This window comes from Hypanus sabinus, chromosome 5 (assembly GCF_030144855.1).
Source record: "Hypanus sabinus isolate sHypSab1 chromosome 5, sHypSab1.hap1, whole genome shotgun sequence".
Lineage (NCBI taxonomy): Eukaryota > Metazoa > Chordata > Chondrichthyes > Myliobatiformes > Dasyatidae > Hypanus > Hypanus sabinus.
The window spans coordinates 107,586,109-107,607,576 of NC_082710.1; the positions used below are offsets into that span (position 1 = coordinate 107,586,109).

Genomic DNA, 21,468 nt, shown 5'->3' on the forward strand with positions numbered 1-21,468 from the left:
GGTAAAGATCGGTATATTACAATTAGACATTAGACAGGTACATGGATAGAAAGGTTGAAGAGGGGTAGTGGAATGAGCTTGTTTAGACAACCTGGTCAGCACAGACAAGTTGGGCAGAAGGGCCTGTTTCCGAGCTGTATGACTAACTGCACTAACAGTGTATTGGACTCTGGTTCATTATAGAAATTCACTTCATTGCATCTAACTTAGTATATAATGTCTAACATTCCCACCTGTTTCAAAGAATAATCTCATATGTTTATTTGTGAACTTTTCCTTAATAGTTCCAATTACTCAAGTATGAACGTGAATTACAATAATGTACTGTGTTGTGTATCTGGGTATGGAAGTGGAATACGTGTATACGGTGAATTACAGTAAACCTGAACTTCAACTTGAACTAGTAGGGTTTCAGAATTTCTACTTGTAGTTTCTGCAGGCTCAATCACCTGAGGAAGGCAGCTTAGCTGTTGCAGCATCCTGCCAAGTTTCCACTCTGAACTGACCCTGTTAGCTCTTGGCACTAAGTATTGTCTCTGCCAGATCTCTAAGTGATTTTAACAGATTGCTAGCAACTCTAACATTCAGAAACATTTAAAAACTCTTAAAATTAAAATGGACTATTTTCTAAAAGCACTGTTAATAATAAATATACATTGAAGTACTGTATATAAAAAATATAATAAAACAAAGCAAAATAATTTGAAAAAATAGTTGCCTCCTAATCTACAGAGCTACAGTACCCATCAACGGGGTCACTGACCTTATTTCAAATCAGAGAGGAGCTTCCTCAGCATAATGATGTGATAATGAGCCTAACTACTGAACTACATAAGGGATATAGGCTCCATCTGCCACTCAGTAAATTCCAGAAAGTGATTGAAACCTCTGACAAAATTCAATTGGATCCAGTCCATTACATTGAAACAGCATTTTCCTCTTCCCTTGATTTATCTGAAGGAGGTAAAGTTCAGCCACAGGTACTTACTTTGGCTCGTTCAAGTTGCACGGCTGCTTGCTGCTCGGACTCACGCCGAATCCCATCTCGATCTTCCTCTAGGGAAACGTCAGAATCCGATGGCCTACTTGTATAAGAATCTGCTGAACCCTGCGATAAAAACCAGAAGTCAAAAAATCAAAACACACAAAGGTAGTGGGTCTTATCCTGGTAAAACAAATCATCTGTTCCTCAATGACAAGTTTATCTTATAGTTACCAATTACAACATGGCTTTTATAAATCCAGAGATGGCAAACCTATGGCATACGAGCTCAAGATGGCACATGGAAAAATGTTGCCTCAAAGCGTGAAGTGTCACACCTTACCAGTCAGCACAGGAAAGCAAGTTGAACAAACATCTTGGAGTTTTTCACGGGAGCAATCAGCGCATGTTGTTGTCGAGAAGAACTTTAACAGGGCACTTTGCAGATTACTTTTTGACAAGCTAGTCTGGAAGGTCACATCACATGATATGCAGGTGGAAATAGTGGACTGGACTCAGTGATAAGAAGAAGAGGTTGATGGTCGAGAATTGTTTCCCAGACGTGAGTCCTGTGTCCAGTAGTGTGCCACAAAAGAGAGTGCAAGGACCATTGTTGTTTTTAATCAATATAAGTTCCAGGGTTCTGTTGCTTTGGTCGTGAAACAGTGGGAGAGATAAAAGGGAGAGGGGTGACATTACCAGTCAGGGAAATGTCACCGAAGTGCTCAATCAAGACAGACTGAGAGCTTGTCTATTGAGGCTTTATAGGTAGAACTGAGGAATAAGAAAGTTATATCCACGTTAATGGGATTATATTACTGACCACCCAATAGTCAATTGGAATTAGAGGAAGAAATTTGTAAAAAGATCACAGACGGTTTCAAGAAATATAAGATTGTGATATAAGGTGATTTTAATTTTCCACATATTGACCTGGGACTCCCATACTGTAATAGGGCTGGATGGGATAGAGTTTGTCAAATTTATTCAGGAAATCATCAGTACATAGAAGTCCCAACTGGAGAGTGTGATACTAGATCTCTTTTTAGGGGATGAGACAGGGCAGGTGACAGAAGTTTGTGTAGGGAAACACTTTGCATCCAGTGACCATAACGCCTTTAGTTTCAGGGCAATTATGGAAAAGGATAGGTCTGGTCCGCGGGTTGAAATTCTAAATTAGAGAAAGGCCAATTTTGGTGCTGTCAGAAAGGATCTGGCAAACGTAAATTGGACCAGGTTGTTTTCTGGCAAAGGTGTACTTGGTAAGTGGGAGGCCTTCAAAAGTGAAAATTTTGAGTGCAGGGTTTGTATGATTCTATCAGAATAAAAGGCATGTATAATAGGTTTAGGGAACCATGGTTTTCAATAGGCATTGAGGCCCTGGTTAAGATAAAGAAGGAGGTGAATAGCAGGCCTAGGCAGGTAGGAACAAATAAGGTACTTAAGGAATATAAGAAATGCAAGAGAACACTTAAGAGTGAAATGAGGAGGGCTGAAATGAGGCATGAGGTTGCTCTAGAAGACAAAGTGAAGGAGAATCCTAAGGGCTTCCACAGATATGTTAATAGTAAAAGCAGAGCAAGGGACAAAATTGGTCCTCTGGAAGATCAGAGCTGTAATCTATGTGTGGAGCTGAAAGAGATAGGGGAGAATGTAAGTGGAATTTTTAGCATCTCTATTTACCTGGGAGATGGACATAGAGTCTATGGAGTGAGGCAAAGCAGCAGTGAGGTCATGGACCCTATACAGGGGAGGATGTGTTTGCTGTCTTGAAGCAAATTAGAATGAATAAATCCCATGGGTTTGACAAGGTGTTTCCTCAGACCCTGTGGGCTGGCTGAGATATTTAAAATATCTTTAGACACAGGTGAGGTACTGGAGGATTGGATGATAGCTAATGTTATTCTATTGTTTAGGAAAACTTCTAAGAATATGTTAGAAAATTATAGGCAGGTGAGCACGACATCAGTAGTGGGAAAGTTACTGGAAGGTATTCTAAGGAAGAGGTACATATACTGTATGTTTTTAGACAATCAGGGACAGATGATGAATAGTACGTGTGGTCAGTTGTGTCTAAATCAATCTTATAGATTTTTTCAAGGAAGTTATCAGGAATGCTGATAAAAGCAAGTCAGTGGATGCTATCTACATGGACTTTAGCAAGGCCCTACATGGAAGATTGAGTGGCTTGGCATTCATGATGAGGCAGTAAACTGGATTAAACATAACTTCGTGGAAGAAGCCAGAGAGTGCTATTAAATGATTGTCTTTCTGACTAAGTCCTGTGACTTAGCAGTGTGTCACAGGCTATGTCCATTGCTGCCTGTCATCGATATCAATGGCCTGACGGTAATGTGATAAACTGGATCATCAGATTTGCAAATGACACCAAGACTGGGGGTACAGTGAACAGCAAAGAAGGCTATCAAAGCTTGCGGGGGGGGGGTGGGGGGAGAGAGAGAGAGAGAGAGAGAGAGAGAGAGAGTGAGAGAGAGTGAGAGTGAGTCTTTTCAGTGACATGTTATTCACCTAGACATGTCTCGGGAAATGGTGATATTTCCTGTGAAATGTCCGTACCAGCAATTGGTCCAAACCTCTGGCTGACAGTGCCCAAGTCTCTAAAAGCGGCCCTAGCAAGTTTCAAGCATCAACTCCCACACTCACATATACCCTCACCTCTACCCTCCCTTAGCAACACTGATCCCACTCACCTCCCTCTCCATACCCGTGCCCTAGCATTAATTTCACTAAATAAATAAAATGGCTAAGTTTATCTCAGCATTGTTTGGAGCTGCTTCCATCTCCCCACCAATCTTACTCTCCAACATGACAACTATAACATGTGTTACAAGTGACCGGCTACCAATGGACAGTGTCCTTCACTATTCCTCATTTCCTCACTAATGGCTCATTACTTTTGCTCTCTTTGGCAACTCTTGTTTATATACAGTGGATTCCTGTTAATTTGGCCATCTGTTAATCAGAGCAGAAACTTATTTGGGACAACTCTTGAAGCACAAAAGTAACTGAGAAAGTAGACTGATTCCCTTAGTTTATTTGGGAACCTATACTGCTTAATTGGGAAAGGACAGGACACTATTGCTGAGCTGTTTCTAACTAGCATCAGTCACATGCAGTTCTGTGGCCTCTTGACACTACACTATGTTTAGAGCGAACAGTTTTTAATATCATCAGTTGTGTGTGTTTGGGTTCAAAAGGCAATGATTTTCGTCACTGATATTTGGAGAGAAATAAGCAGAAAGACCTGTTTTGTTCACTGTGGGTTCAAGCATTCAGCCAGAAATGGCTGGGAATGATTTCATTTCTTCAACAAGTTTGGAACTACAAAGGATTTTTTTTTGTGACTATGTTTTCTGCTATCATAACTCTCTGTGCTATGTGCTGTGTGCTGTCGGTAATGTGTTTTGGACTCGGCCCCAGAGGAATGCTGTTCAGTTTGGCTATATTCATGCATGGTTGAATGATAATTAAACTTGAACTTGAACGTAAAACTGAACTTGAATTTGAAGACATCGACAATAATCTGAAAAGGAAGATTTGGAGGATGAAATGGTAAAGCATTGTATGAAGGCAGTCTATTATCTGCACAAGAGGTCTATGATGATTTTGTTCATTTACAATCAATCAGCAGAACATGGCAGTGTACACTGGATGAATGGATGAATTCCTCCATCAATAACTACTAGGAACTAAAACACAGTTTTATAGGACTGTAGTAGTATCGGTAATGTTCTGATTTGTTCTGCATTTCTTTTAAATGTACAATTTGCTTCTCAGTTAGGTAGTAGTCTGTCTTTTTAATATATTTTAACTATTTCCATGAAACTTTATCTAGTTGGAGCAGCCACATATTTGGGCCAAATTATACTGCTCCCGATGTGACCCAATTAACTGGAATCCACTGTATATATTTCATAAATGCAATTTTTAAAATGTATTGCTACAACAAAACAACAAATTTCACAACATATATCAGTGATATTAAACCTGATTCTGATTCTGATTCTGCCTTAGAGGACTGACAACCTCCTGAAATGGTAGTGCAACAAATCGGGAGTTCCTGTGTTCATCTGAGCCTGGTCCCATTTGGATCCCCTTCTACCACTTGCTTCTAGTATAAATCTCCGGAGTATTGTTCCAAATAACTTCTTAGTCTATTTCACAGCTATTTTGTGCACTTTTGAATGGCCATTGTCATTTGATGATGTGATGGTTTAGTGCACACAAACAGGTGAAAGCAATTTCTAAGCAATATTACTGTAATGACTGATCTAAGGTCCTGGTGCAGCCTGCATCACAGTGAGCATCTTCACCACATGGGCTGCAGCACTTCAAGGCACGTTTCAAGTTCAAGTTCAAGCTCAAATTCAAGTCTATTGTCAGCTTACTGTACATATATAGCCAAACGAAACATTCTTCTTCCAGACAACAGTGCACCCCAAAACATATAAACCAGCACAGCACATAAACCAAAATACTACTATAAATAAGTTAAAAAAAACTAATTCAATTGATCTATTATGGATATAGATTATTATGCATATAGTAATAGACCTATGATGGATATAATAGATCTAAGCCTATTGAGTTACTTCTATTATATACATTTCAATGTTGACTGGATAGCTTTCTCTCTTCCCCCCCCACTTTTATTGACACATTATTGTAAAATATACCATTCATAGTGGATCATTCCTATTAGACTTCAATGATGAGTATCTTAATAGACACATTTTTTAATATGCAGGAATTTAAATGTTTTGAATAGCATTGAACAGGATGTGTATGTGTGTGTTTATGTGTGCACACTTGAAGGGGCTGCATTTCTAATATTCGAGACCTCACCTTCATATATTTAGCAAGGTCATGAAATATCATCTGGCACTGGTCCAGATTTTGCTCTTTGCAATTCACCACCAACTTCACTCTTTCAACATTGGCCTTGGTGAATAAACACACTGCCAGCAACCTCCCACCCTCGCATTGTGTGAGATATGCAACCCCCCCCCCATCTCCCCTTTCCTGCACAATAGAGCAGTATGAAAGCTTTCTTCCTCTCTGTTACTGCTATCTCTTCCACGGCCACCAGAGTGTGTGGTGTGTCATTGGAAGAAGGCCGTCACAGAGGGTATGCCCTAAGAGTTGACACAATTCTGTCAGTAACACAACAGCCCGATATCAGCAGCTGCATTCAATTGAATATGGCCGCATTGGAAATTGTGCAAGTCCTGGTTTAGGACATAAGACCATAAGGCATAGGAGCAGAATTAGGCCATTCAGCCCATTGAGTCTGCTCTGGCATTCCATTATATCTGGTTTACTATCCCTCTCAATCCCATTCTCCTACATTCTCAGGGACTTGGATTATATTTTATGTGTGACTGTATTTTACTGATATCTTATATGTGCTTGCTATCTTACTGTATATGTACAATGTGTGCCGTGTTCTGTGTATGACTGTACCTTGGCCCCAGAGTAATGGTGTTTCATTTGGCTGTATTCATGTGTATTCAAGTGTGGTTGGATGATAATTAAACTTAACATTTAACTTGAATTTCATGACTTTTTTAGCCGGTGATTAAATTTGGCATTAGCATAAGTGCTACAACAATGTTGTGAACCGTAAAGGATGAAATCCATTTATAGGCTATTGAATTAATTAATCTTTGAATAATACTATTAAACATAGATTTACATAATTCAGTCTTCTTAGCCGAGCATATGATGGGATGAGGTTAAGCAAATGGGTTAATGAGGGAAGTACAAGGTTGAATTCACATCCTTGCTTGTATTATGTGTTGCTAATAGTCAAGGTTTGGAATGTGTACTTACAGGGAGAGACAATAAGCTTCTAGAGTTGTACAGTGGAGAGCATTCTGACAGGCTGCATCACTGTCTGGTATGGAGGGGCTACTGCACAGGACCAAAAGAAGCTACAGAAGGTTGTAAATCTTGGGCACCAGCCTGCAGAGTACCAAGGGCACCTTCAGGGAGCGGTGTCTCAGAAAGGCAGCGTCCATTATTAAGGACTTCCAGCACCCAGGGCATGCCCTTTTCTCATTGTTAACATCAGGTAGGAGATATAGAAGCCTGAAAGCACACACTCAGCGATTCAGGAACAGCTTCTTCCCTTCTGCCATCCAATTCCTAAATGGACATTGAAGCTTCGGACACTACCTCACTTCTTTTTAATGTACAATATTTCTGTTTTTGCACATTTTAAAAAATCTATTCAATATTTGTAATTGATTTACTTGTTTAATTATTATGTTTTTTTTTCTCTCTGCCAGATTATGTATTACATTGAACTGCTGCTGCTAAGTTAACAAATTTCGCGTCAATTGCCGGTGATAATAAACCTGATTCTGATTCTGATTCTGAGAAGGGCAGCTTGCAGCAGACATGGCCTGTTGCTGATGAAGACAGACAATGCAAGTTACCAAAAGTTGGAGAACTTGATATTGATGCCAAACGTGCTCAGAAGGAGAAAGAGGCACAGTTCCTCAAGTTTGATTATGCATCATTATAACAGAGCAGGAAGACGTTGAAAGATTGGTCAGAGTTGAAGCAGGGTGAAGAATTATAGTGGCAGGCAACCAAAAGTTTAGAGGACATAAGGGGGGGGGGGGGGGACCGTCTTCACCCTGCGGGTGGTGCAAGTGTGGAACGAGCTGCCAGTGGAAGTGGTGGAAGTGTGTTCAGTTTCAACACTTAAGAGAAATTTGGTTAAGTACATTGTTCAGATGCAGTTCAATAGGATTAGGCAGGATAATATTTCGGCACAGAGTAGATGGGCCGAAAGGCCCTTTTCAGTGTTGTAGTACTCTATGACTCCTGTGGATGGGATGCCGCTGCACTACAAAATAATCATCTCATTTATGTTTGCTTTCTATATTTTACAGAAAGCCATTCTGTGATTAACGAGATTTAAAAGTCATGGTAAATAGCTGTTTACTAGACTGGCAGATGGTAGATAATAGAATTTTCCAGGATCAGTACCAAGACTTCAGTTTCATACTTAATGACAAATATTGGAAAGCAGAGAAACAATTCTCAATTTGCCCAATAACACCGAATGTGGAAGTGTGCCAGACTCCGAGGATGATACTAATCAACTGTGAGAGACATAGGAGGGCCATCTGTACAGGCAGACAATTGACAGATGGAATTCAATACAGGGAAATGTGACATGATACGTATTGGCAGAAGGGACAAGAGGATTTAAGGAATACTTTCATACAGCTAGGGATAAATTCCAAAGCTTACAGAAACAGCTCAAGGAATAAAGGAGCCTGGCCGCATAGACTGCAATACAATAACACGTTATCATGATGGGGATTCCTTAAGGTTGCTAGTGCCAGAGGTGGTACTGGGGATAAGCTCCCACTACCTATTAAATGCTCCTAATGACATGTGTCTCAAATAGCCTCTGACAACCGTGTCCAGCTCTTGGCCTTTATGTGTGGCTTAGCTACTAAGCCTGGCGGAACCATTTCTACTGACAGGAGAAGGGGCAAAGGTGGGTTACTGGCAACTTAAAACCAGTTGCTTCAGGCAGATGGGGCTTGTCAGCTGTGGTTGGCAGCTTTTCTAGCAGAAGGAAAACTCCGATCTCACACCTCTGCTGCCTTGCGTCTCTACCCAGTCATGGGGAAGGCTTGGGGAATAAACCTGGAGGGAAAAGTATAGAGCTGGAGTCCCTAAGGCAGTCTTATGTTGAGTTCAGCATTGACTGGCAACTCCCAAAATGTCACTGGTGCCAAACTGAATCGTCTCTAATGTTCCTTTCCATTCATCAGCTGCGTGGAGAGGGGGAGCCTGCTGCATGGGCAACAGCTTACTCCCTATCTCCTACTGCCCTGGCTTGCCTATCATGTAGGATGCAAAATTCACATTCGACCCTGACTAACAGGCCTCATCATAATGATGTCACGTGATGCACCATCAATAACTCTCTCTGAGATGTGAAGTCGAGATATCGGCTTTTATTGACTGGAAGAAGGAACAAGCAGTGGTTGACCACCATACTACATCCTGGAGAATGAGGGCCAGGCTCAGGCCTCGATCGCCTTTATACAGGGGTCTGTGGGAGGAGCCACAGGAGCAGTCAGCAGGGGGCGTGTCCAGACAAGTATATGTAGTTCACCACACGGTAGACTATTGTTACAAGTGACCACTGCCTTTGTCACGGATAACATTAAATTAGTCTGTGTCACTTAAAGGTTGCAGGAAGAAGGTTTTGTGTATGACAACTGACGTGCCTTCTGAAGTGATAAAGATTAGCTTTACTTGTTACATGTACGTGAAAACAGTGGAACATTCAGTGAAATCTGTTGCTTTGTGTCAACAACCAACACAGTCCAAGACTGTGCTGGGGTCAGACCACAAATGGCTTTCGGTGTCAACGTTACATGCCACAAATTACTAATACTAACCCATATGTTTCTGCAATGTAGGAGGAATCTAGAGCATGAAGACAAATCACACATGGTCTAAAAGAGTGGTGGGAATTGAACCATAATTGCTGATTGCTGGCTCTGTAAGTCATACACTAACCACTATGTTACCGTGATATCTCTCTGAACCTGAAGCTAACTCAAAAAGCTAAAACTCAGGTATCATATAGAAAAGCAAGAACTCCAAGGATTTTGGATGATAAAAGTCCATGATGAGCTCATCAAAAGTGGGAGGAGGAAACTCTGCAGGTTAACACTAGCACTCAAGCCCAGCAGAACTGGATGGGGTGTCATAAGAAAACAAAATTTCTCAGAAATTTGTTCTCCTATGCCATATCCAAACTGTTGTACAGTCTTAGATGCTGCAAGTCCCATCAGTGGCCTACTGACAACCTTATCAATAAGAGCCCTCCCCACCATTAATGTTCTCTTGCATTCCTTTACACACTTCACACACACTGCACAGTTGTTGAGCTAGGAGAGTAACAGCACTATATCTGAGAGCACCGACGTAATTCCTCATTTCTTGTGGGATAAATTGGCACATATTCAGAAACAGAAAGAATTTAATCAAGGGGAAGGGCATGTGAGAGGCTTATCTGCATCTACAAACCCCTTGGAGGAGCCAGAGTTAGCTATCACTGAAACATCTATTAATCAACTTGTTGCCAACGAAGGGTAGAAACCATCAAAGTTTCTTTTCATCTACTTTTCATTTTCCACAGCCTTCTGAATTCAATCCCTTTCAACTTGAAAGGTGCAGGTGAGAACATGTGTCTCTTACTTCTCTCCTAGACCCAGTTCCATCACTCCCTGTTGTGCTCTCTTCACTTCAAAAAAACCTCATGCCATCTTGCCCTAGACAATGAATCTGATCAAAACTCTAGTTATCCCTCCCCCCCCCACCTCCTCTATCTATTAACCCTGTCACTTCACAGCATACTTTAAACCACTTTTTCTAATGCTGTTCACATTGTAAATACATGCTGGTATTTATGTATTTTGCACATAACATTCTATAATCATACTTCATTTTTATATAATTCTTTATTCTTTAGAATTGTAAAAGTAAATGGTGAATGAAGCTGATCCCTGATCCTTGCTCCCATGCAGTAGAGGAAGAACATGGTGATGAAAAGTGACCACGGTTTATTTTTGTGTTCCTCCACTGCTTCCACAAGGAGAAGTTCGATGTCACTTAGCCTCCCACTGGGACAGCACCAATCCACATCACTTTGAGAATAGTATAAAACTGGGATCCATGCTCAATGAGTCATGAGCATCTGCCAACTGCGGCTATGGGCAGGCAACTGAAGATTAGGTGCATTAAGAGCAGGAATGAAGATGAGTAAAGGAAAGAGGACACAGCAACCTGCCTTGGGAGGAGATAAGTACATAAGAAAATAAGACACAGAATTAAGCCACCGTTTGAAGTCTGCTCCACCATTTGATCATAACTGATTTATTACCCCTCTCAACACCATTCTTTTGCTGCCTCCTTGTAACTTACCTATCAACCATTTTAAATATACCTAATGGCCTGGCCTCCACAGCTACCTGTGCAATGGATTCCACAGATTCCCCACCCTCTGGCTGAAAGGAATTCTTCCTTCCCTGCCGATGTCCTGGTCACTGTCTGTCAGTCGCTACATTCTTGGCCATTCTTTGTGGCCACCTACAATAAAATACAGCCCTGCTGGAGCAACTGCTGTTGCACTGTGTTGTACATTAATCAGTTCAGATGCGAAGAGAATGCAGAGGAGGATTAGTTGTATTGAATGCAGCATGCTTGGCTTTATTAATATGGTTTGCAGACTATATAGGTTGTCTCCTTTCCTCATCTTCCTCCATCTCCTCATGCACCAGTATTCAAATGCTTGTCCTGTCTGCCCCATCTCCTATCTAACTGCTTGTTTATTGCTATGGCAACTGCCCTGCATGTGACCACATCTGCAGACACAGCTCAGCACATTAAGTTAGCCAGCCTCCCCTCCGCAGACTCTGTCTGCACTTCTCACTGCCTCAGCAAAGCGGCCAGCATAATCAAAGACCCAAACCCGGACATTCTCGCTTCTCCCCTTTTCCATTGGGCAGAAGATACAAAAGCCTGAAAGCATGTACCACTAGGCTAAAGAATAGCTTTTACATCACTGTTATAAGACTATTAAGCAGTGGTTAGCACAACGCTTTACAGTACCAACGACCGGGGTTCAATTCCAGCCGCTGCCTGTGAGGAGTTTGTGCGTTCCCCTGTGACTGCATGGGTTTCCTACAGGTGCTCTGGTTCCTTCCCACAGTCCAAACACCCATCAGTAGATTAATTAGTTATTGTAAATTGTCCTGTAATTAGGCTCGGGTTAAATTGGGGGTTGCTGGGTGGCACGACTTGAAGGGATAGATGGGCCTAGCCCATGCTGTATCTCAATAAGTAAATGAATACATTTTAGTATAGTAAGATAGACTCCTAACCTCATAATCTACCTTATTATGATCTTTCATCTTATTGTTTACCTGCACTACACTTGCTCTGCACCTGTTACACTCTGTTATTGTTTAACTTTAATGCACTGTGTAAAGATTTGGTCTTTATGAATAGCATGTAAAACAAACTTTGCACTGCATCTTGGTACATATGACAATAATAAACTAATTCCAATTCCCTCTGGTGATGATGTTATTCAGTTAGCCTGAATACTACTAGGCTCATTCAGAATAGATCAGGCTGCCTAAAACTCAGTCTGTAAAGGTGCGAGGCATAAAAAATTTCAGCTTATTTAAACAGGACTTGAAGAGCCATGTCCTGTAATGGGAGGTGGGATTAGACCTGCGAGCTTTTCTTCACCAGTAAGGACACAACAAGCCAAGCAGCCTATTAGTTGTCTGTGATTCAATGATTTTAACTGTTTCCTGAAATGGCTCAGATGGGGATGGGAACATCTGCAAATAAACTTGTAAGTAAAGTATCCCAAACTAATTTTCTGGCTGAGATGCATTTTGCAATAAGTTTGAAGGGGTGGCCCTGCTGCGCTGTAGGTGTGAACTGGGGTCAATACTGTGGACTGTTTGTGTGTTCACCACACATTCTTCAGTTTCTTCCCTCATCCCAAAATGTGTTTTATCCTGTTTCTTGGATTTTAAAAGCATCTGTGCAAGAGATGGTAAATTTAGAATATAGACAATGAACAGGGGCTCACATACACCAGACCAATGCGGGTTTCAAGGTGAAGCTTACGGAAAATGCAAAATGCAAATGAAAGTGACAAGTTGGACACATGCAAAGAGCACTAATCTGGATGCTTTTAATGAAAAATATGATAATGATGAGAATAACACAGGACTTGATAGCCTTAAAATTTACGATATGAAAACTAACAGGGGACAAGCAATAAGGCTTACATTAGAAGTGAATGGCAAATTAATTAAAATGGAATTGGACACTGGCTTGCTATTTCAATCATTCCACAAAATAAATTTCAATGGCATTTCAAAGATACTGAACTGAAACCTACAGATATCTAGCTAAGAACTTATTCTGGAGACAAGATAACTCCTGTAGGAATGACATATCTAACAGTGAAATACAACAACCAACAAGCCACATTGGGTTTTTATGAGGTAAAAACATGAGGGTCAACATTGTGGGTCAAGATCGGCTCAGACAGCTACAACTTGATTGGTGATCCATCCACCATTTTCAAGGCACATCCCCAACAATAGAGTCAACAGAAAATGAATTAAGAAACATACTGGAGGATGCCACAGCAGTGATTGGGGATGGCACTGAAAACTCAAACATTTCAAGGGTAAAATAGTGTTAAATGAAAATGCCACACCCAAGTTTTACAAAGCCCATTCAGTTCATTATACCATCTATGATAGAGTACCCAGTGAAATAGATCACATGGAGGTTGAAGGAATTTTTCCAAGTTTGAGTGGAGCCCATGGGCACCACCAGTGGTCCCAGTAGCCCAGAAGAATGGGTCTATAAGGATCTGTGGTGATGCTAAGGTCACCAAAAACCTGATACTGAAAGTAGATCAATACCCTCTGCCCAGGAGAGGATATCTTTGCAAATATTTCTGGAGGGAAACACATCAGCAAAGCGGACTTGGCTGAGGCCTACATACAGATGGAGGTGGAAGGTGGGTCCAAAGAGTTTCTCATCATACAAACTCATAAAGGCTTTTAACACTATAATAGGCTTATCTCAGGGTGGTATTAAGAAGATTAGAGGATTATTGGCTAAGAGCATAACGTAACAAGTGTGAATTATTTAAAAGAAGCATCACTTACTGTGGTCACACCATTGACAGACAAGAATTACACAAGTGCGCTGAGAAAATTCAAGAAGTGCTGGTTGCACCAAGACCAAAGGACTTGTCACAGTTGTGGTCCTTTTCAGGATTTGTCAATTGCTGTAACTCTTCCTGTCAAACCTAGCTATTGAGCTCCAACCATTGAACTCTTTACTCCAGATCGGGAAGTAATGGCAATGGAGAAAGCAGTCTGAGATGGCTTTCCAAAATGCAAAGAAAATGGTGATGGTAGACACTATTCTGACACATTATGATCCACATTGTCTAGTGAAGCTTGCCTGTGATGCCTCGCCTCATGCTATCGAGGCAGCCATGTCATATTTTATGAGTGATAGAAATGAACATCCCAAATCCCTTACATCACATTCTTTTACCACTGCAGTGAAAAATTACGCAGAAATGCCTTGAGTCTGGACTGGGGTGTAAAGGATTCAACCAACACATGTATGGGAGAGAGTTTACTCTCATTACTGATCATCAACCACTGCTGTCCATTTTCAATTCACAAAAGGGTTTTCCACCAACATGAATGCAGAGATTGGCTCTGTTTTTTGGTTAAAGTTGAAGTCTGTCCCGAGCCTTATAGGCTCATCAGGCCGGAGCTTATGCCAGTTTCCATGGCATGCCCATTTTCAGCTGGTTAGACTGGAGCAATGTGTGGCTAAGTGTCTTGCTCAAGGACACAACATGCTGCCTCAGCTGGGGCTCAAACTCACGACCTTCAGACTGCTGGTCCAACACCTTAACCACTTGGCCACGCACCACACACTCCATTTTTTGGTGGATGCAATGATAAAATCAAAAGATTGAATTCAATAGGACAACTAATCATGGAAATGCTAGTGGATTGTTCCTTTTACCCTGAAAAAGGAAATACCTGAAAAATTTACAAATGTAGTCACTCCTTTTGACGTATTCTTCCTAATGCAAATCAAAAGTCTCTCTATTACTGTAGAGATGATCCAAAGGAAAACCAGAAAAGACCCCACACTGTTTCAAGTCTACATGGCTGCCCAAAATGGCTGGAATGTGCAGCAGAAATTCCAGTTTCACACCTGCCCCCTTTCCCCCCACCCATTTTTACCCATGCTGGGATGATCTTGCCCTTGACAGAGATTTAAGAGTTGTAGGGATTAAGAACTGAGAGCTAAGATGTTGGAGGAGCTACATGCAGTGATCTAGGCATGGTCAAAATGGTGGAGTTGGCTCAAAGCTTTGTCTAGTGGCCTGGGATAGATCAGCAGATTGAGCAGCTTGCCGTGCATTGTTTGGGATACCAACATGTCTAGAAGATGCCAAGAGCAGCACCTCTCCATCCTTGAGAATTAGCTGCAGAGGATCCATGTGGATTTTGCTGGAGCATTCATGGGCACTAAGTTCTTGGTAGTAGTAGATGCAGGTAAAAACTGACCAAGAGTGTTTTCAATCGCCCCCAATACAGCCTCGCACACTGTCCATGTGTTGAGAAGCCTCTTCTCAAGAACTGGTGTTACAGAACACTTAATCAGTGACAATGGACCACAGTTGTGGAACAATTTCAGCAAATCCTGAAAATGAATGGAATACGACATCGTACATCTGCACCATACCACCCATCTACAAATGGGGTGTCCAGAGTCTAAAGAACACACTGTGAGCAAAGACAGCAGAACACACTACACTCACACTGAACCAGCTGCTCACCAATTTCTTGCTTGCAAATCGCTATACAGCACACCCCACAACCGACAAATCTCTAACTATCCTGTTCCTGGGTCATCCCTTGCGCTCACGCTTGGAAGTCCTCAAACCCAATCTCAGGAGGAACATGCAGGACACACAGCTGAGACAAATAGAGGGCTCTCAAACAAGGAGGTTCAATGTTTCACTCCTGGTCAAGCAGTCCTGGCGAGGAACTACGGAGGTGATTGAAAGAGGGTAGTTGGAAAGACTAAGCACAGAATTGGACCTCTCTCTTATACAGTGGCGATTACATATGATGTCATCTGGGGATGACACATCGATCAGTTGAGGAGAGCAGAGTCATTTGTTAAAGGAGAAAGGTGCCCAGAGCTGTTGGAACCACTTCCTGCAGTCCCAGTGTCAGCTACTACAACCACCATGGAGGAAACCCCAGATCCTGAGATTGTTTCACAGTCACAAGTCTCATCTGTCAAGCAGAGGACCTCTCTTGTCAGGAAAGATATTATCCCACAAGAGTAAGAAATCCTCCACAACTATTAAATCTTTAGGCCTGAATGGGACAATTCAAAATTTACTATGCTGTGGATGTCCATAGCATAGTTGTTTTATATAGTATACCGTGTGCGTGTATATATATACATGCATATATAAGTTGAGATGCATTCTATATCGAGTTGGAGTTCATAGCTAAGCAGGTAGGACTGTCATATATTTCATATACATCATATCTGTGCCTCACTGAAGTAAAATGTGGTTGGCATTTTTATCTCTGGCTCACATGTTTTTTCTTTCAATTAGTTTTGGAATTACAAAACATAACAGTGGTGTTCACCAGCTGGGGAGAGGCCATTGCAGCTCAACTGGTAAACCATAACATTGCTGTGACTGCCATGTTGCAGCCTGGTCCACTGAGCACTGCCAGCAGACTCTGCTTTATTAATTTGCAATTATAGCAATGTTATGCTTTTTTTGTCCTGCTGCTGAGTGAGGAAAAACAGGGCTCTGCACTTGTGAACTTAAGCCCATGATAAGGTCTGATTACCCAGCCTCCAACTGCCCAGGAAATGTCTAATAATAGAAGAGAATTGACAGGACACTTTGCTCTTTCCTATCCTTAGAAACTCAAGTGCTGTGCAACAGGCCACCAAAGGTGTTTTGAATGTTAAATGTATAGTTTAAAGAGGTGGCTCTGCATGGGCAATGACATGCAATTATCCCCATGTGGTTATGACAAGATCAGGAATCTTTCTGTGTTTGTATAGTGCCTTTAATATCATCGAGATGTAAGCCAGGGATGTTAGCAAATAAAATGTGATACTGAGTTAATAAGAGTCAGAGAAAACAGGTGATTCGGCCCATCTAGCCCAAGCCGAGCAATATAAACTGCCAATTCCCATTGACCACAGCCCCCCATACCCTAACCATCCATGTACCTCTCCAAACTTCTCTGAAACATTGAAATTAAGTTTCCATGCTCTCACAGCCCTCTGAGTGAAGAAGTTTCCCCTCATGTTCCCCTTAAACATCTCACCTTTCACCCTTAGCCCATGACCTCTAGTTGTAGGCCCTCCCAGCCTCAGCGGAAAACCCCAGCTTGCCCTTACCTTATCTATACTCCTTATAATTTTGCATGCCTCTAACAAATCTCCCCTCAATGTTAAAGTGGCATTGAGGCAAGTGAGGTGGTCATTGTATTACACAGCATGGATACAGAGCCTTTGGTCCATTGAATGTTAATGGTTCCATTTATTATCAGAGAATGTATACAGTATACAGCTTGAAATTCTTACTCTTCGCAGACAGCCATGAAACAGAAAAAGCCCAAAGAATGCATAGCTTAAAAACAGCAGAAACTCCAAGTTTTTTGTGCCAATCAGCATGCATGCAAGTCAAAGATGGTAGGGAGTTAATTCAAGAGCTCTCCTTCTTCTGACTATCCATCCCATAGGATGATGATGGTTCCTTTCAGTCAGTTAGTGGTGTTGTACCCCACTCCTCAGAAAGGAACAGCATGTGCGTGAATGGATTTTAGGTGACTAGGGGGTTTCACAGGTCCAAACCCACCCTCTCGACATCCCCACCCGGATCCAGTGGCATGGTGGGGTCCAAGATGGCTGGGGGAAATTCTGTTGCAGTGAATGGCCAGACCAAGCTTCAATGCAAGGGATGCGCTTTCCACGCTTCACGGCACGTGTTTGCTAGATGGCCGTTGACCCTACGAGAGGGTTCATCTGCCCTTTGACAGGTCTTGTTTTTTGTCCTGCAGGATGTCTAGCCACCTTTCTCACAAGGCCAACCGGGTGGGGGAGCCGGTTTAGTCGCCGAGCACCCGACCATGCGGCAGGTAGTACTGGGTTACATGGTACCAGTAGCACTCAGCACTCGCGAGCTAAGGGCCAGATGAAAGCACAGTCATCTAGTCACAGGAATGGAGAGCCACTATGCACACGCATCCAGTCTGGAAGTGGAGGAGTGACATTCCTGAGTCCTGGTCCTTGCAGCCAGCAGTCTGAACAGGGAAGTAAATGGACTTTTTGGATGGGCGGGTGTGAAGTCCCTGTCTCCTGAAACACCCTCTGACAGCAGGCAGAGTGAAGGGCGAACATCTGCTGACTCTGAAAGTTTGTAAATATGTCCAATGTGAGAAACATTTAAAAATAGTTAAAATTGAAGGAAATCATTTTTATAAAATAACATTCTTTCCCCCTTGCTTTCTGATTTAATTTCATGTAAATCAGGGAGTAGCAACTCCACAAGACAATGCAAAGAATTCCAAAAGGTCTGCAACCTAGTAAATCAAAGATTTCTGCATTTCATACACAATAGCATGGTATTTACTAAATGCAATCTGGCTTTTTGAATCAATACAAGAGTAAAGTGGTTTATCTATTAGACTATAAGACTATTGGAGTTGAATTAGGCTATTCAGCCTCATTCTTCTCCACCATTCCATCATGCCTGACTTATTTTCCCTCTCAGCCCCATTCTCCTGCCTTCACCCCATAACTTTTGATACCCTGACTAATTAAGAACTTACCAACCTCTGCTTTAAGTATGCCGAATAACTTGATCTCCACAGTCATCTGTGGCAATGAATTCCACAGATTAATTGCACTCCAGCTAAAAAGTTCTCTTCTCCGTTCTAAATGGTTGTCCCTCTGAGGCCATGACCTCTTCTCCGAGACATCCTCACTAAAGGAAACATCCTTTCCACATCCACTTTATCTCAGCCTTTCAATATTCAACAGGCTTCAATGAGATCCCCTTCATACTTCTGAACCCCAGCAAGTACAGGCCCAGAGCCATCAAATGCTCCTCATATGTTAACCCTTTCATTCTCATAACCATTCTCATCAACCTCCTGTCGACCCCCTCCAAATACAGCACCGGTTTTCCTAGATAAGGGGTCCAAAACTGCTCACAATATGCCAAATAAAAACACAAAATGCTGGCAGAACTCAACAGGCCAGACAGCATCTATGGGAGGAGGTATGTGCTGAACTACATATACCTGTCTGGACACGCCCCCCCCCCCCCACTGACTGCTCCTGTGGCTCCTCCCACAGACCCCTGTATAAAGGCGATTGCAGGCACTGCTCCCCCCTCAGTCTCCAGGATGTTGTGTGGTGGGCTCTTGCTGCTGACGCTGCTGACGGTGCTTTCTTCCAGCTAATAAAAGCCTATCTCGACTCACGTCTCTGAGAGTTATTGATGGTGCATCAAGGTAATGACAACGTTTCTGGCCGATGCCCTTCATCAGGAGTGAAGTAACATGGAATGGTCGAGGGGGGTTAAGAAGTTGGGGGAGGGATGAAGTAGAGAGCTGGAAAGTGATAGGCTAAAGGGATAGTCCTTTCAGGTGAGGCACCACTTCACCTGCAAGTCAGCTGGGGTGATATACTGTATCCGGTGCTCCCGATGTGGCCATTTATACATTGGGGAGACCCGCCACAGACTGGGAGACCGTTTCGCCGAACACCGGCACTCAGTCCTCCAGTAGTAGCGGGATCTCCCTGTGGCCACACACTTCAATTCCACAGACCACTACCACTCCGACATGTCTGTCCATGGCCTCCTCTACCATCAAGATGAGGCCACACGCAGGTTGATGGAGCAATACCTTATCTCCCACCTAGGTAGTCTCCTACCTGACAGCATAAACATTCAACTCACAGACCTCCGTTGATACCTCTGCCCTCCCCCTTACCCCATCCCTATCTATAATTTTAGTCTGGTTCTCTTTCTCTCTCTTTTTCCGCCCTCACTATAATCTCCCCCCAGCCCTACCTTTCTTTCTCTCTTATTTTCCATAATTCTCCACCATCCCCCTAGCCCATTTCCCTTCAGCCTATCACTTCCCAGCTCTCTACTTCATCTCTCCCTCCTCTTCTTATTCCCCCTGGACCATCCCATGTTACTTCACTCCTGATGAAGGGTTTTGGCCCGAAACATCGTCAGTACCTCCTCCCATTGATGCTGTCTGGCCTGCTGAGTTCTGCCAGCATTTTGTGTTTTATTTATTTCCAGCATCTGCAGATTCATTCGTGTTGCCTTTGAATTCACAATATTCCAAGTTCAGTCTGACAAGTGCTTTATAAAACCTAAGTATTACATCCTTGCTTTTATGTTCTAGTCCTCTCAAAATGAATGCTAACAGTGCATTTGCCTTCCTCACCATTGACTCGACCTGCAAATTAGCCTTTAGGGAATCCTGCACGAGGACTCTCAAGTCCCTTTGCAAATCTGATTTTTGAGTTTTCTCTCCATTTAGAAAATAGTCTACACCTTTTATTCCAAGGGTTCAAATATTATCAAAGTATACAATTCTGAAAAATTCTTCTCCAGATAGCCTTGAAACTGAGGAAGAAAAGAATGGCAGCACAACCATCAAACCCCATTTCTCTCCGCCCCACAAAAAAAATATAGTCCATATCCAAAACGCTGGAAAAACCTGGGTAACATTCTTCTTTCTACAAAAGTGTATGACAAATCACTTCCATAAAATGTATTCGATCTGCCACTTCTTTGTCTATACTCCCAATCTGTCTAAGTCCTTCTGCAGACATCCTACCTCCTTAACACTACCTACCCCTCCACCTAGCTTCATACTGTCCACAAACTTGGTCACAAACCCATAATTTCCATCATACAAATCATTGACATATAATGTAAAAGGAGGTAGTTCCAATACTAACCCCTGTGGAACACTAGTCACCAGCAGCCAACTAGAAAAGGCCCCCTTTATTCCAACTTTTTGCCTTCTGTAGGTCCTCAATGTTCTATCTATGCCAGTAATTTTCCTGTAATGCCTGTAAGGCTGTTATCTTGTTAAGCAGCCTTATATGTGGCACCTTGTTGAAGTCCTTCTGAAAATCCAAGTAAGTAACAGTCACTGATTTTCCTTTGTCGATCCTGCCTGTTATTTCATCAAAGAATTCCAACAGATTTGTCAGGCAAGATTTCCCCTTGAGAAAACCATGCTGATGTACAGCGAGATCGTTACACCAAAGATACCGGAAGAGAGAAGGGGGGCGATGATGAGGAATGGATGGATGCTTGGAATACAGGAGACCCTGGGGGATATACCTCTTGAAAACAGATTCACCCTCTTGGAATCTGTCGGGACAGAAGACACCGCCAGTCTGAGAGGCAGACAGGCTTGCTAGTCAAAAATTGGCGCTGAAGCAAAGCCAAGGAGACAAATGTCCGGCAGTAGGGGTAGTAGGGGAATCCATAGAGAGAGGTACAGCAGCAGCAGGCGGGATTTAAGGATGGTGTGTTGCCTCCCTGGTTCCAGGATCCAGGACATCACGGACTGATTGCAGGGCATCCACAAGGATGAAGGTAAACAGCCGGAAGTGGTAGTGCATGTCGGCACAAATGACGTCGGGAAGAAAAGGAAAGAAATTCTGCAGCGTGAATTCAGAGAACTCAGAAGAAGGCTGAAAAGCAGGACCTCCAGGGTGGTTATCTCCGGTTTGCTTCCAGTTCCTTGTGCTGGAGAGGGCAG

At 42.5% G+C, this 21,468-nt stretch overlaps 1 protein-coding gene across 1 annotated transcript in view; it reads right to left on the minus strand.

The window, feature by feature from the left end:
- The window catches only part of cacnb4a (calcium channel, voltage-dependent, beta 4a subunit), a 172,276-nt gene that overhangs the window by 120,251 nt on the left and 30,557 nt on the right, over positions 1-21,468 (minus strand). Inside the window, exon 2 of the mRNA XM_059971180.1 lies at positions 989-1,116. Within this exon, the coding sequence (XP_059827163.1) occupies positions 989-1,116 (128 nt within the window). The remainder of the gene's footprint in view (positions 1-988; positions 1,117-21,468) is intronic.